At 31.0% G+C, this 18290-nt stretch overlaps 1 protein-coding gene across 1 annotated transcript; it reads right to left on the bottom strand.

The window, feature by feature from the left end:
* Nucleotides 1-382: 382 nt before the first annotated feature.
* LOC18598201 (GDSL esterase/lipase At5g03610) lies at nucleotides 383-3860 on the bottom strand. Its single transcript, XM_007027622.3, has 5 exons — nucleotides 3668-3860; nucleotides 3378-3581; nucleotides 2249-2520; nucleotides 895-1201; nucleotides 383-792 (listed from the first exon to the last, which is right to left on the bottom strand). The coding sequence occupies exons 1-5, from the start codon at nucleotides 3726-3728 to the stop codon at nucleotides 575-577; spliced, it is 1062 nt and encodes a 353-aa protein (XP_007027684.3). The 5' UTR covers nucleotides 3729-3860; the 3' UTR covers nucleotides 383-574.
* Nucleotides 3861-18290: the final 14430 nt, after the last annotated feature.

Raw genomic sequence — 18290 nt, forward strand, 5'->3', positions numbered from 1 at the left:
TTTTAAGTTTTTTTTCACCTCTAAAATAAATTTTTACCTTGTTAAATTACTACCAATGAGATCTACTCAAGTGTGCCGTGATACTCCATCCCACATCCTAGATTAATGTGATTAATCAAATTTATATAAAAATTAGAGTCAATCAATATAAACAACTTGAATATAAATTTTCAAAGGTCACATAAGTTAAATTCAAAAAATTATTGACCTAATGATGTTTAGACTCGAATCATTACAATTAGTATCAAAGACTTGCACCAATTCGTTGTGGCCTTTCATATTGCGCTTCACCCAAAAGGTACTAGGGAAGAACATAGTTTAAACTCGAAAAGTTGGATATTGGGTCTGGCTATTGGGTTCTAGACTCTTGTTAGACCAGAGGTACCGGGTAAGAACTTTCGTTATTTCTGCATACAATTTTACTCTAACCTCAAGCCAAGATTACATCAATAGGAAAAGTACTAAACAAATGAATAAAGAGATAACAAGGAATTCCACATATACCTGAAACAAAATGTAAAGCATTACAAAGTCACAAGTCCCAAACAATATTATTCCTTTCCATGGTAAATTCCTATTGGAGTTGCTTGATGCTGTTTTGAAAAGCTGGAGTTGAATATACAGCTTGCCATCCTTCCTGTGTAGGGTGAACTGTATCCCAAAAGAATTTTGATTTAGGATTTGAGCAAAGTGTGTACTTCTTTACCCCATGTTCGTCTACACTTCCACACGAAAATCCAGCAGTCACCCCAACACAGCATGGTTGAAATGGGTTCTCAAATGTTGGACTTACTGCAAAAGAAGTACATGTAGAAATTAGTTAGCAAAAGTAAAATATCATTTTGGCAGTTTTGAGTAAAAATGAATCAAAGTGAAGATTGTATATATCATAACCTTGATGAGCTTCTTTCTGATTGAAAACGGTCCAAAAGGCATCATAAAGATCAAGAACAATGACAGAGGTGCTGTTGGTTTTTTTGTTCAAATTGTTCACAGCTTGAACCAGCAGCTGGTTGTGGAGATTAACAAGGGTGTTTTCAGTTGCATTGCATTGCTCAAAGGAGAATTGGGCGGTGCTTTGAGGGAGGCATCCCAACGGTTGCAGGGCACTCACGGCTATTTTCCTCACTCCCAAGCCATGGATGCGTTTCAAGTTCACCGTAAGTTGACTCACAACGCTTTCGATGAAAGCTGGAAAACCCTGTCAGCAAACAGTACTTTTTAGCAAATTTCTCATTCCGTACCTCCTATTTTGTTGATTTTCACAGTAATTAAGAATGATTTTCATACATTCTGATCGGTTTTAATTACTTATCTTGATGACCCAGTATTAGCTTGCTTGCAATAAACAAATAATAGGGACAATTTTTTAATTAAAGCTTATGACATTATGGCTTGGGCTCCGTTATAAGAGCAAATAAACTCATCATTCACCGGATCTCAAAATCCTTGGTAATTCTTTTTCCTTTTTCTTTGCATGCATACATACAACAATAAGAACAAGAGAAAGAGACCTTGATATCTTTAAGATCTACCTGGCCCTACATAATATTGAGACACCACGAAGAACAAATATAAGCATGACTTAAATGTTTGCGAAGTGCTAGTATAGAGTCCAATTTTTGTACTACCAAAAGCACGGCATCTCCTTTTATAACTCTTGTCCTTTTATAATCATATACTGATCGAGCAAGCATTGGGCAGGGGCACCCTAGTTCACTGTAACAAAGATATTTAGCCTGAACTAGAGGTACAAGATGCACGGGTTGGATAAAGAGAAAATGAAGTGTCAGTTGGACGGCTCAGATTTTCTCTAAGACCGCGCCAGAAAAAAAACAGCCCAAAAATGCTAGTAGGAACTAGATATTGCACTTGGACAGTAAGACAACAGTTTTATGAATAGGTTACTTCCTAAAATATCTACATGGCAGACAACTATTGGTCCCTTTCATCGATTTAAAAAAAAAACCATTTGGGTGTTTTTTTTTTGCAATTAACTATTAATCGGGTCATTATGTGGTAGAGCAACTGTCACTTCAAGCGGGTTCAACAAGTTCAAGCGTAACAGTGATTATCAGATTCATATGACAAGGCATAAAATTAAAGGGACCATTAACAATTTCGTAGTGTAATTAGTGAACCATAGTCAATGCCTGTCACCATCTATAAAACGCTGCCTTGTGCCTGACGAAATCAACAGTACTGGAAATATATAAAGTGTTTAAGAAAAACAGTTAATTTTTATTACCGCAGCAGAACCGTTCCTGGCAATGTAAGCTGAATAGTCATTGCCTGCAAGGCTGACAAGTGCGACAGAAGTTTTCAAGCCCCGCTTGGTGTAGACCGAGTCATTGAGGAGCTGTTGCAAGAAATCGATCTGGGTGGTCATGTTTGGCTCCGGAACTAACGTGTCAAAAACACCCGTCCCTCCATAAGCAAAGTTCACTCCATACTTAAGGCGACCAGCCAGTTCTTTCCTCCATCTGTATGGTATGGGTGTCTTGATTCCCAAATACCCGGCTGCTTGTCAAGAAACAAGGTAAGACTTTTTTCGGTAATAAAAAAATGTTTTTTTTGTTAAATGATTGAGAATGGTTAGAATAAATGAATTCCAAAGGGAGTTGTTGATCATGTTGTGTCACCAAAGTACTGATTTGATTGGAAAGCACTAACAGTAAAGTTTAGGAGATTAGGAACTAAACATAAAGAAAAAGATAAAGTTGCTTTATATTTGATGATCTTTATGGAGAAGAAATGCTGCCACAGCTGATCATTTGTTTTTTCTCTTTGAGTTGTTTGTTACTTTGCATAGCGTTTGAGGGTTTGACACTGTCGGTACTAAACTAAAATGAAACAAAGGTTAAAGGTGTAAATCATTACAGTTATCCTCTTCTTCCTTAAGTACTTAATCGAAGTGGGAATAAGAAAATGAGGAAATGGGTCCATAGAAGCATTTTAAGAGGGTATTTCGTGATAAAGCATGTAAGCACTGAAGAGAATGATTAATGTTAAATAATGGTAAAGAACAAAAGTGTACAAAACTTCAAATCACGTGAAAATGGTCGGACAAGAAGGAAAAGATAGATGATGGCCTGACAAGAGAATAGAAAGATGAACCCCTATAATGCAAAATGAACAGGTTAGGAAAGGGAAAGCGGCAACTCAGCTCGGTAGTAATTATCACGAAGAGGAAAAGAGACAAGCTTGGAGTGAAGAGGAACCCACCACCCATTTTAATATATTATTTGATATGAACAGGAACTAAAGCAAGCAACCGCATTACTTGTACCGAAAAGAGAGTGCTAAAGCTAAAGCCGAAAAAGAAAAACACTATCATTACTCATTAGAAAGAGAGAGAGAGAGAGATAGAGGTGTACCAACGTAATCAGTCAAAACACGCCCATCAGAGAAACGGCCAGCTGGTTTCCCAGGAAATGTAATTCCGTAAGGAAATTTCCAGGAACTTGCAATAGCTTTCCTGTTATTCCCTGTATCAGCATAGGAATCTCCAAACACAAAGAGCTTCTTGGGTCCGAAAGCGAACGGAGACACCCTTGAACCCTCAACAACTTGTTGTTGACCTACAATTTTATGAAAACGATTACAAATTTCTTGCAGTGAAAGGCCAGGCATGGGGCAGAAAGAAATGGAGTTCGTTTTCTCTTACCTGAGAAAAGAGAAAGGAGAAAGAAACAGAACAAGGAGAAGAGTAAGTTTTGAGTATCCATTAATCAGGAGCGAACTGCTAGACAAAGAAAACTTTGCAAAGAGAGAGGGAAGGGTGCTAAGTGCCTAAGCTTGGTAGGATATTTGGAGGATAACAAAGAATCTCAACACTTTATATAGTGGACGTAAGCTTCGAGTTGAGCGGTGAAGAGAGCCCACCAGTTGGTCAAATTTTAGAAAGTGAGTGAATAAAAATAGGGAAAGAAGCAGCCACGGAAAGGAAAGTTTTATCTCCCGTTTTTTATTACTTGTTATATGACCAAGTAAAATTATTGAGAAAACTTTAAAATACGCTACTGTATACCAAATGAACATGAAGACAACACAGAAAGTTTTATTCCAGTGGAATTGTATGGCCTCCATTAATGAATTTTGTAGTATGCTTTGATGAGTCTTGATTTTAATATAACGCACGTGGTTCCTTTACAGATTATAGCAGAATAATCCAGATCTGATTCAGTAATTTATTCTGCTTTTATGAATAATTAAAGTTTAAATTCAATTATCCTAAAACCGAGTAATCTCAGGAAAATTTATTGGACATTCTATCTTTGTGCCACCTAATTGTCTCAATCATCTACCTAATTAAGTTAAATTGAGGTTACAGACTTAATTTAGATTAATGCAACATGATTGCTAATTTGCTTTACATTGGCTGCGTTTTCTTTTTTTTTTTTTTTTGTTTTGAAATGTGAAAGGATTTTATTGTGATTTTTTTTTTGAAAAGTGAAAGGATTTTATTGATCACAAGGAAAAATCCTTGGAAAAAACAGAGTCATACATATAAGAAGAACCAACTCAGAATCAAAGCAACATCGAAGAAATAACAAACAATCAATTGGAGACAAAAAGGCAAGACTGGAGAAGAAACAGGAAATCTGGATCAGCAGCGGCAGAGAGCTACATCGGTGGAGTTTAGAAAGTTTAGGGGATGATATGATGTAACCTGCATTTATTATTGAATTAACTATTTAAATATAATGAGATGTATTTACATATATGTAACATGTATTTATTGTTTAGTTTAAATACTCTAATGTATATATTTCTTCTTTTCTTGTTCGATAAGATCTTTTCCATGTGATAAACGATAAACATTCTCTTTAATAAAATACACTGGCCTTTTAGTGTAATGCTATGTTAATATTGATTTCTCAACCCTATTGTGAGTAGGGTTAAGAAAAAAATCAAGAAAACTTTGATTTGAATCGTAATATTAAGTTCGGAGCAGATCGAATTTTTAATATATACGTTTTGATTTCAGTTCAAATTGAATTATCTAAACCTAAACGAATAATATTTTAAATTAATTTCATATTATTTTTTTATCTTTTCATAAAATAAAAAAAAATTATTTCATTAATAAATTTAAGAAATATGCAAAAATTAATGTTAAAAAACTAGAATCTTTTACCAATTGGATGGCTACACACTTATGTAATCTACTTAACTACTGTCGTTAGTGTTTTTGACAATGTGATCAAGGCCGCTCTAGGATAAAGCCAGCAAAACCCTTGCTTTAGGTCCCATAATTTGTAATAATATAATTAATTATATTAAAAATATGTAAAAATTAATATAATTAATAAAATATCTATGTATCATCTCATGCTTAATGAAATATCTATTATCTCTCACTTCCTATATCTCGATCAGTTCTCAACTATTTATGTCAATTTTCATTAAAAATATATAAAAATCAAGATAATTAATAAAATAATATATTTGCTCATTTCCCTAATTATGTGCTTCATAAATCTTAATTTTTTATCACTTCTCAATTTCCACAATTTTATGTACAACAACTATTTTTTTCTATATATAATACTATTTCTTTTTTAATTTATAATATTCACCTATGAATTTTTCTTTCCTCATTTTCTCTTTCTTCCTCAAGTTCAATAAAAAGAAGTCTTATTTTCTTAATTTAAAAGAAAATTTTTATTTGAATATTTAACATTAAAATTTTGAAATTATTGAGTTGTCCCTTAATCTGGTTCTGGACTTATGTATTATATATCTTTTAGAAATGGCATGGTTAAGAGGAATGTGGCCTCGCATGGTAAGAAGTTAAGTTTTTCTTTCTTTATATTGTATTTTTTCTTTCTTCCCTTTCAAGGACTCATTCTGGTTCAGCAGCAGCATGCCTTCCACATGTATTTTTTCTCGTCTTCAGTCAAACAAACAACATTACTTGTAGTTTAGAAATTAATTTATGTTGACCCAACCCCTATTTTGATTTTCTTTGTTGAATATAATTAATGAAGGTTTAATCAATTAGAAATGCCTGCTCTGTCTATTTCATATGTGGAATTTTAACTCTATAAGCGCCCAATTAACACCAAAGAAAAAGAATTAAAATGGTATACTATTAATGATTACCAAGAAGAGTTTAAAGGGTCAGATTTTATACACCAATACAACAGATTTATACGAGGGGGGCCAAAAATTATAGCAACACGAGTTCGTGTCCAATAACATAGTTTAAAGTACTCATTGGAGACAATAAAATAAAATAACTTGCTCTAAATTGACCTTAAAAGCACTCAAAAAAATAAAATAAAATAAAAGAAATCAACTTGCTCCATATTTGCAACAAACAGTTGTCACTAGCAAATTTCGTTGATTACAAACTTGCTTTTAAGAAAAGAAATGAAGAAAAATGATCGTTTTAGGATGCAAATTGAGCTTTGTACTATTATCATTGGAGAAGAAAATTATATGCAATAATTTAACTTGACTTTGTCCAATTATAAGTCTTTTTAAAGATAAATGAATTCAATAGAAATGCGTGTGGAAGCAGCACTTTTTATAATTTAAATTTTGACTTGTAATATAGAATTGGTGAAGGTCTATATGAGACAGAGTGTCCTCTAAATTATAGCAACTCGAGTTCGTGTCCAATAACATAGTTTAAAGTACTCATTGGAGACAATAAAATAAGATAACTTGCTCTAAATTGACCTTAAAAGCACTCAAAAAAATAAAATAAAATAAATCAACTTGTCCATATTTGCAACAGACAGTTGTCACTAGCAAATTTCGTTGATTACAAATTTGATTTTAAGAAAAGAAATGAAGAAAAATGATCGTTTTAGGATGCAAATTGAGCTTGGTACTATTATCATTGGAGAAGAAAATTATATGCAATAATTTAACTTGACTTTGTCCAATTATAAGTCTTTTTAAAGATAAATGAATTCAATAGAAATGCGTGTGGAAGCAGCACTTTTTATAATTTAAATTTTGACTTGTAATATAGAATTGGTGAAGGTCTATATGAGACAGAGTGTCCTCTAAATTATAGCAACACGAGTTCGTGTCCAATAACATAGTTTAAAGTACTCATTGGAGACAATAAAATAAGATAACTTGCTCTAAATTGACCTTAAAAGCACTCAAAAAAATAAAATAAAATAAATCAACTTGCTCCATATTTGCAACAAACAGTTGTCACTAGCAAATTTCGTTGATTACAAACTTGCTTTTAAGAAAAGAAATGAAGAAAAATGATCGTTTTAGGATGCAAATTGAGCTTTGTACTATTATCATTGGAGAAGAAAATTATATGCAATAATTTAACTCGACTTTGTCCAATTGTAAGTCTTTTTAAAGATAAGTGAATTCAATAGAAATGCGTGTGGAAGCAGCACTTTTTATAATTTAAATTTTGGCTTGTAATATAGAATTGGTGAAGGTCTACATGAGACAGAGTGTCCTCTAAATATTGAGGTTTTTTTTTTTTATCTTAGTTTTCATTTAGTTTTTTCAAGTTGGTGCTCAAGCTAACGTTTCAAATTAAGGCAGAAATATTATAAGAAAGTCAAATGATTTGACGGAACTTTTTTAATTGAAAAATATCCACGAGTAATACTATCTTATTCCAAATGGAATAATGTTATGAATTTTGAATTTATTTCCAATGAATTTTTTACATTCATTGAAGAAAAAAATTTTCATCGAGAAAAGTTTGACACCAAGTGAAATTTTTTACACCAAGTGAAATTTTGTAGATGAACATTTCTAATGAAATATTTTGTTAGAGATAATTTCTAATTGTTATGAATATATATGGGAATGTTCATTATTTTATGACCAAACAAGTTCAGATCAAGTCAAACAATACAACCGTCAGACACAAGAAGTGCAATTTGATTTGAACTTTTAGATTTGATCATATATATCTAGATTTAAATATAAATTGAATTGGATTAATATTAGAATTAAGGGGTTATTAGTTTATCAATAAATCCCTCACTTTATTGTAAAAAAGGTCATTAGCCTATAAATAAGTCTCTCACTTTATTTGTAATTATACACTTGAATAAGATCTTTCATACTTTACTAGTTGTTCCTTCAAGTTATATTTCATAATACATTATCAATTCAATTCTCTAATCCTTCAAGTTTTAGTATCATTTAGTTTTCATCATCATCTCAAAGTTGAAGTTCTAGTTCTTTCAAACTTCAAAAGGATTTCAATTGTTGATTTTTTTTTCTTTTTGATTTTAGCGAATAGGTAAGTGACTTGATATTTCTTCAAAGTTTTCATCCCTGAAATTAATTTTGACATGAATTTGCTACAATGTAGTATTTATTATAATTTGTCCCTTGAATTATTAAATCAGATTGAGGATAAAAATTTGTATAATTTTATTTGATATCTTTATTCTAATTTTGGAATATGATTTTCTTAATATATGATTTTTTTTGTTGAATTTTGACTATAATTTTGCTCAACATATGTAAATCTATCTTTGATACTATGAGATTTTGCATAAGACATTTTGAATTGGACATTTGAAATTGACTTTGTATGATATCTATTTTTGTAACAAGTGAAAAATATTATACTTTGAATAATCTGAAATACGTTTTGTTTTGGATTTCATGTCTTTTTGTGGTTGAGCAAAATAACAAGCTACTAAGAAAAAATCATAAACTTTGTCCATTCCCTGAAGTGAATGCGACATAATTTAAGAATTATGATTATAGACGTAAAAGAGGTCGTCATAATAATTACAATCATAGTGGTTATACCAATCACTTTTCTAAGAATACATTTAATCATTAAAAATGGATGGATACTTTTACCCACTAAAGTACCGGAATGGGATGAAACTCATAGATAATAATTATCATATGCAATGAAAAATAAAAATTTTAAATGTACCATGTCATGCCACTACTCATGGATCACCTTGGTGATTTTAATATAAAAAAAATGCTACATAACCAAGTGATGTCGTAATCACTATGGCAAATCCTCTTGATTAAGAGAAGATACGACACTACTCTTATTTCTACTCGAGCCCGTGTATACCACAAAAGGAGAAAGAACCCAAGCCACCCAAGCATTTGGCCTCTAACAGTTGCACACATGGTTGCATTTGAACCTTCACAAGGAGTGAGCTTTCTCAACTATGCCTCCATGCTAGCAAGGTGGACAACAACTTGTTCTTTCCACATAATCACACTCATTTTAGCCGAATCACAAAGTTGAAAAACTATTTTTCAAGTAACTCAAGATAGTGTACGGCTAGGCTTTCTTGTTAGTTTTCTAATGACTCAAAAAACTAACTTTTGTGTTTCATTTGTATTATGAGGAGTAGCTGAAAAGTAATATTTATATTTAGGTTAATTAACTTTTTAAATTGCAAATAAGGCCTTAATATTATGACCTCTTCTAATATAGGCCTGACACTTAATTAAACCTTTTTAATTAAGTCATTGTAAAACAAAATAAAATTTAATTTACTTTATTTGTTTGCAATTAAGACTTTAATATTATAACTAATTATAATATTGGCTTTATACTTAATTAAACTATTTTAATTAAGGCCTTAGAAGTTAAAAACTTAATGTATGATTTAAGTTCAACTTAAATCATCACACTTCCAATTTAATTTATAATGTAACTTATTGTGTGCGACCCATTAAGTTCCTAACATGTTGGTAATGGAATTGAATTATAATTTTTATTAAATTAATTAATTCAATTCCATAGACTAAGATTAACATCTAGCAATGTATCATGGCGACCCAATTGTTAGAAAAGTCAAAAGGTTCTTTGACAACATTTCAGTGTACAATCTATCAGTGTAATTCATTCTCTCATCATATATCTTAGAGATGAAAAGAACATGGTGTAGTGTCTACTCTTATTAACCTTCATATTCGTTCTTAGAGTTAGATCATTAGTTTTATAGAGACTTATGAAACTCTTTTTCATAATCTTCAAGTCGCCTTGGCCAAGGACTTCAACAAACTAATATCAACTAAGAACTATTAGAATATGTCCCCTAAATCACTTAGAGTGATGATTTCTTTCTTCACCACTCATTTGCCTTTACATGTTTCATGTTATACCCAAAAGCATCTTGTTTTGGCATCCTTGGTTAGGCATCTTTAGGGATGAAGTCAAAGCATAGCACTCCATATATAAGAATTTGGTGTCTCAAGTCTAGGGACTATTTACACAACTGACACATAAGAAGTATTACATAGACACTAGAGTGAAATCTCAAATGCACTTTTCATGGTAGGTCATGTTCAGTGCACTTGCTCTCTTAGACAAGCACTTACATTCTAATTCCAAATATCTCTATACTTCAACCTATGAGATAGATTGCTTACTTCTCAAAAAAAGAAACATAGAATGTACTAGTCTCTAAGTATCATTCATGTCTAGTCTCAGTGATACATCGACTAAGAACATTTAGAGATTATGCTTTAATGCATAGGGATCCCATAATTGCAACCCATTACAGTTCCCTTGCAAGGCATATTAATATCATAGACTTCATCCAATTAGACTTATAACCCATTATAATTAATGTCTTATTGATGAAGAAAAACCTCTAATCATTCAACATGAACGATATTGTTGCATGATTGGAATCAAGCTTTAACCAATCCTAATTAGTTACAGGGCTCATCTCAACATCTCCCACTAGAATAAAGCTACTTGCTACTCATTGTATATGGATCTAATTCATCTAGCAATTGTGTCTCCATGTAGACTTGTTTGTGCCCTTCAATATGGTTAATTGCTTTTATCTATCTTTGTGATGTCATGCATCACATCATGTCATATTACTATACCTAGATTTAATGAAACTCGAGTTCTCTTAGTATGGCCTCATTGTTACATTCACAATGTTTAGAATCCTATATTAGTTTCATGAACTAATGATCTAAATATCCTTCTATTTAAGTCTTCAATAGGTTGTATATGACTTTAATTATATATATGTACATAGTCCTTTTTCTTTCTTTGGAACCATTCCAACTAAACTATGTTGTATGCATCATATTCATTTCTCACTTTTCATTGTGCCATCTGCCTCTTTTAAATTTTTGCACTTTCTTTGTATACACATTGCATCCCATGTAATTGTATCACCAAAAAATTATATTCACTACTATTAACCTCCTCATGTGTATGAGATAAATACACTTGTACATTCTATTAAATCCAACCCTTTGGATCCCATTTAATAGAACAAAGTGTGTAACTTCAATGAAAAAAATATTTAATAGATTCATTTTATATGAATAATACATCTCCAATGTATCCTACTAAATTCATGGAGTTCTCATACATATGACTATGCATCTCTATGTAAAATCTTAAGAGTTAGATTCTAATGTAACCATGTAACGTAAAAAAACTCCTTTCTTAATGTCATCATGCTCCCTCTAAATCCAAAATCCTTTGTGAGAGCAATATTTGAACTCTTTTGAATATTCCATAATGTTACATACATACATCTCAATGTATGCTTGGAATCGTATTGATTTGGAATAATATAATTGGCTACATATATATTAAAGAGATACGGATCAAATCATATCACTCTATGAATTTATTTTCTTCTTTGAACAAACATTTCTATGTCCTATTCATAAAAAAGTTCCGTTCCACATGAATTTACATTCATCTTTTGAATGATTAATTAATAAGTAAAAGTGATCTTCACTAAGATCATATATTAATAAGAGTACTTTATACTATATAGCTCATATGATATTCTCTTTGAATTCTCTAAGCATTTCAAGAATTCAAATTATAATTTTTTTAAGTATACAAGACAAAATCTCAATTTGGTCTTGTGTAAACTTAATGAATTAGGAACATTTGCCATAATATTTTATGTTGAATGGTTGGTATACATCTATATGTGTAAGACCTTTTGAACATACCAAGTCATTCACTTTTGCATGAAAAGTGATTTGGTCATGTAGATAAGAATTACTAGCTCCTTTATGATTCACAATAAAAAGGATCTAAGTATCTTCATACTCTAATTCTTCCTTCAATGACCAAGACTCAAATGCCATAACCAAGATCATATGCAATCAGTTTTCTTGACGTTTATATTGATCATTGACTTACTACTATTATTTTGCGCTTTATGTCATTACTTAAATGCATTCAACATCTAGTATCGAATACTTATGATGTTAATACAATAGTAGTAACTTCTAGCTCAATCATAAACTTGGGTAAAGTAAAAGCTTCTGTAAGCTTCTTCTTCTTTAACTTTGTCAAAGAAAGATTTTTTTTCAGTCTTTCCTTTATTTGTCTTTACCATAAAGATATTGGAAAATATTTCCAAGTTAGTGCCTTTATCGTGGTTGTCTTCCCAATTCATAATTAAGGCAATGTAAATTCTCAAATCCTAACTATGAATTGTATTTGGTAGAGACTATGGAACGAAGTTAATATTTAATTCATGATAAACACATTGCTCTAGCTTTACCATAAAACTTAGCAACCTTAAATCTTTCTTCTAATAGAACTACCTTCTATCTTCTCACATAGAAACAATTCCTATGTTATCTCATACCTTTATGTATGACCTTGATTATAGAACAATTCTTATGATTGCAAAGTCGTATCATGTTGCACAACTGTTTTCATGTTGCTTTTGAAGCTTTGTAGTCATAATAGCCAACATCACATATGTGGCTTAACGAGTCTAATGAGCATCCCATGCTTTATCACCATTTACGTCAACATGGGCTTATGGCAAAGCTTCCTATAGATAGACAACTTTTTGCTTAAGAACATTTGTCAAGTCTTGGTACTTTTCAAAAGGGTTTGGTCTAGTGAGTTTGATTTGCATCCAAGAAGCACCATAGTGATAGATTTTTAACCATTTGCAAACAAAATGCCTCTCAGGCATTTAAGTTGCTAGGTATCGATACCTACACTAAAGGTAACGATACCTTTCACACAAATTGCTTACTGACCTCTAGGTATTGATACTTGAAACACCAATTGCCTCTTAGAGCATTTAATCGGCCAAGTATCGATACCTTATTTTAAGAGTATCAATACTTCATTCATAAATTTCCAAAATTCAAGAAAAAATTTTAGAATTCAAACTAAAACCAAAGAACCAACCATCTTACTTTCAATCTTTCAATTTTTAGACTTAAATCAAGTCAAAATGCATGTACAAAAATAAATTCGACCGATTCATTACATAAGCAAATAAAAATCAATATCAAATTCAAAATCTCAAGCATAAGATTACCATTCAAAGTCTAATATTCTACTTAACAAGACATACATTTTTGGCTCTATTTGAATATGTATACTTAGAACATGCCAAGGGCTTATAAACCGAACATGCTACGACATGTAGACAAAACATGCTAGAAGCATGTAATTCATCAGAATGGTAGTACAAAACATATTAAGGGTATGTAACTCATAATGATAATGATATATTAAACATGTTAAGGACCTGTAATTCCTACAATACTATCAACTAAATTTCATCCATCTAATATGGGCAAACCTATATTAGGGTTGCCTTTATACTTTATTAATATCATGACCCAACTTTGAGCCATGACCAGTGCATGGACCCATTAAGGCTAAGCAAGCCTCGTATTTACATATACATATGTGTTACCTTATTAGAACTTGTAACTCATATGTAGTAAATACGTAATTGAAACTCATCATATCATCTTGATATATCCATATATTATACCTTAAACATTATCATTCATAATCATATAACAAAACAAGTGTTCGCCAACACGTGGTTATACAAAATGTATTCTGACATCCATCACATATAAAATAAACCCATGTCTTTAAAACTAAATGACTCTAAATGTAAGATAATTGTTACTGAATGTCATGGTAATACCTACCAATTAATGGGTATAGGTAGGACTCCGCAATATACGATCTAAATATCTCCGAATCTAAAAAACAAAACATGAGTTGAAAATAGTGAGTATAAACTCAGTGAGAGACATAAAAGGGGAACAAGTAGATATAGACATAGGGAATTTATAAAACTATGCAATTTCCTTTGAAACAATGCAATTTTCACTTTAAAACCAAATCCATGATGCAATGGTGTTGTCCAAACCATTTCTATATCACTTCGTGTTATAATCCATGTTAACAGGGCATCCCAATGTGAAAATAGTGTTAAATTTCATTAATTTTGTGAAAACAAGCTGAAAGTATCGATAGTTGCAACACAAAATGCCCTACTACTTTATTTTGGATTGAAAGTATTGATACTTTCGCTAGGAATATCGGTATTTTTGTTCCGAAAGGCTTTTAAAATTCAACTCTAAAGAACAAGTATCGATTCCTCATGTAAAGGCATCGATACCTCATTCAAATTCTACACTAATTAAAGCTCTTTGGCACTTTCAACCTTTTTAACCTTGAGCCACATCAACCTACGCTCAAGGCAACTTTGAGGCATCTCTATTTCACCCAAGCCTCCCTAGTAAGTATAAGTTCACTCAATATGCTATCTCAAGCAAAGATCATTCAATTAATCATCTTAAAAGTACACTCACATTGGACATACTCAACTCATATATAGGCAAGCTCATGAAATACTTAACATTACAAATATCATGGCTGGTATAGGCGAAAATCGCAGGTGAGACACCACTACCATCCTTGCTTACTGTTGGTGTATTTTCAAAATGAAAAACTATGTCTCTTCATATGAAAAGTTATGTCTTGCTATATGAAAAGTTATGACTATTGGAAAGGCATATCCATTGAAAGGTTATGTCACAAAATGTGACTATTGGATTGTTTATGGTTTTTCATATCAAAAGTTATGTCTCTTGGTAAAGTGACATTAGGAAAATTACTTCTAAATCCAAAGGTTATGAGGCAATTGAAAAAACATCAATACTCAAAAGTTATGATATGAAAAGTTAACTTTTTATATTGTAGTTCAAATGTTATATCTAATGGTATAAATGTTTGTCCTTTCATAAGATAATTATTGGAACAATACCTTTTTCCAAAGGTTATGTCTTGTAACATATAAAGATGTGTTTAAGACCAAAAGGTGTTTTAATAAAAAAGTTGTGTCATTAAAGAAGAGACATTTACAAGTCTATATAAATGACTTACTACTAACCATTTTGATAAACAACAAACAAAAAGCAGAACAAGAACAAGAGAAGTGTTATGTTTTTCATAAAAATTCAAAAAAAGACATAAACAATTTGAATTCCCATCATTTACCAAAAGTTTTTAAATTCTTCATAATCTACTTATTGCAGAAAGTAAACTTTAAGGTCAAACAACTTTGCAACTTTCAAGTGTGTCTAGTGACTGATAACTCTATGATATAGAGTTATTTGAACTTAATTTTGATAATAATTTGACTAGGTTTTTGTAGTAATGTATAGAAATTAGTAAGTTTTATTTAATTATTTTAAATTAGTTATTTTAGGTGAGTCAATCTAATCTTGGTTAATTTTATGCTTAATTTGGTGTTAATATGATTAAGATAGGTTGTTATTGATTTACTTATGCTTTTGTAGGTATTTAAAAGAATAATTTTAGTAAAAGAATGAGAGCAATTTCGAGGTGCAGATTTTCGATGCATATGTTTTGGTATTTTGACCATACCTTTCACTACAGAGCTCCAAATGAAGTGATTCTTGAATCATTGAAAAGCTAAGAGAAAGATCTACAATTTTTATGTTTACCACTTCACCAATTCGGCTTGTAAGATAGTTAAAAATCTGATTGAAGTTAACATACTACAACAGTCCTAGAGTAATTACGATTTCTGTTAATTAATTTGATAAAATTGTGACTTACATAGTTTGATGAGGAAATCTCAGCTGAAATTGACTTCTTTCTTTACCCAACTTGGTCTAAATTCAAAGCCTATAAAAACAACCTTTTCGGAGAACTTAAAAAAAAAAAGAGGAAGAAAACATCAGATTGAAAGCTGAGAGTCAAGCCACAAAGTCATTGAAGCTAAGAAGATTTTGAAAGATTCAAGAAAACTTGGAAGATCAAGATTATAATTCTTGAGTTTATTCTTTTTTATTATTCTTTATTTTCTTAGTTTGTTTTTATTGTTTATATTTTATTCAATGATGATGTATGACTTGATGAGGAACTAAATTTTTAATCTAAGATTATGATTGAACTCAATATATAGTCTAAATTATTTATTTCTCTTTTACTTATATTTGATAGATTTAAGTTGTTTATTTTATTCTGTTCTTAATGTTTCTAATTATCTGATCACCAATTAGATTGAATTGAAAACCTAAGTTAAACCTTGACGAATGATATTTAGGTAGACCTTGAATAAAATAGCGTATGATCGAATATATTTAGTTGATTAGGTGGTTTGATTTGCATATAAGGTAGACATATACCTATAAGCCATACGTAGCCAAAATTAGAGCACAAACTTAATGAATCTTTCTTCAATTTAATTTGCATAAATATATAGTAAATTAATTGAGAGAGATATTTTTATGAGAAATTCGACAGAGACTTGTAAATAATTTAGGACTCTAGGTTAGCAATTTAATCCATTAAACTGAGTTAAGAGAGAGAGACAATAATCAAATGAAGTATTGAAGGATATTATAATTTTAGGTCTGGTAGTTAAGTGAGATTTATTTAATATTTAATTTTAGTTTATTAGTTTTAATTTTTTTTATTTTAATTATTTGGATAAAATTAGGGTGTTATAATTTTAGTAATTAACAGTAGGAATTAAACAATTCTTCGTGGGAACGATACTTTATTTCATTACTATATTACTTGTTAGATGCGTCCACTTGCGTGAGAAGAAACTTCAACAATAGTGACCTAATCTCGTAAATGCAAGACGAAATTAGACATTGACTTCATTGTATCTTTAAGATTATTTATATAATTCTCCTTTTACATACCAAGTGGTGAAGGTGAAAAAAGTCTTAAAAATAACGTCTACAAAGGCATGCCTTGAAGTCAATTTTTTTGGTTCCTTTGAATTCCAAAAACCCCATTTGCACCAACACTTACCCCCATTCTTGCCCAACAATTACACATATCAAGGCACTTATACTCGGGAACAACACCATCATCTTTATAAAGGCAACTCTAGGTGTACTTAATCATACGCTTACAAGTGGGAACAACACCACTATCCCTACAAGGGTTATAGCATATACATATGCATATTCTCATTTCATGTACATCTCCTTAGCATTAGTCATATGGTATACAGCTCATTTACTCATCACAATATCATCATGCTTGAAACTTCAACATATCAGGTTTTCACATTTCAACAAGGTTAACATTTTTGAACTAGACAGAACATATTTTCCTTTGAAAAGTTCTTCTTCTCGAAATGCATATTAGATATACATGTGTGCTTATAACCTTACATACATAACATACTTTACATTTGCAACTCATCATAGAATTGGAGTATGATCATTCAACACATATTTTTGAAACCCAACTTTCAAAATCTATTTTCATGTTTTCTTTATATCAAAATAATTTTCATGCAAGTCCATTCACCTGTTATGCCACTTTTATCAAATCAAGGCCACCTAGTTAAGCTCTCCTAACTATCAGCCTTTTGAGCTACAATAGAACCTAAAACAACAAGGTTCACAACAAAAAATCTAACATATCCTTTCAAGATTAGAACTTAGCTAGCATCTCATCAATTCCAACAAACCAAGTTCTTCTTCAACATTACTTACATAATTCGCATCCATTTTGATAACTTAAGTTTCCCTTGTAATCTTGCCTTGGTGAGTTGACAAAGAGTAAATCCAAATGTAAAACCTCAAATAAAGCCTCTAAATTGAAGTGGGAAGCTAGGGTTTTGATGTGGGTAAAAAAGGATGAGAAAGTGTGAGAGAAAGAGAAAAACAAAAGTAAAAGTGAGACAGAAAGTTTGTACTTTGGTAAAGTGCCTGTGTAGTCTCCTTTTTATTTTTTGTTTGAAACGTCAGAAATATCGATATTTTAGGTAGCAATACCTTTCTAGCAACCAAGGCATTTTGGCTCTCAAGTATTGATGCCTCTTTTGTAGACAAGGGCAACTCAATAAGTTCAAATGTTTAAAATAAAATACTCAAATAAGGCCTTTTTATTAAAATTAAGAGAAAAAATTTTATTCAAATTTTATTTTTCTAGCGTTTTAAGATACAAATTTCTAATTAAGCTTTTATAATAAGTTCTTCTAATATTTCTTTTCAATTGATAATATAGTCAATCCATTTAATCTTTCTTGAGAAAT

This window comes from Theobroma cacao, chromosome 5 (genome assembly GCF_053813885.1).
Source record: "Theobroma cacao isolate CCN51 chromosome 5, ASM5381388v1, whole genome shotgun sequence".
Classification (NCBI taxonomy): Eukaryota; Viridiplantae; Streptophyta; class Magnoliopsida; order Malvales; family Malvaceae; genus Theobroma; species Theobroma cacao.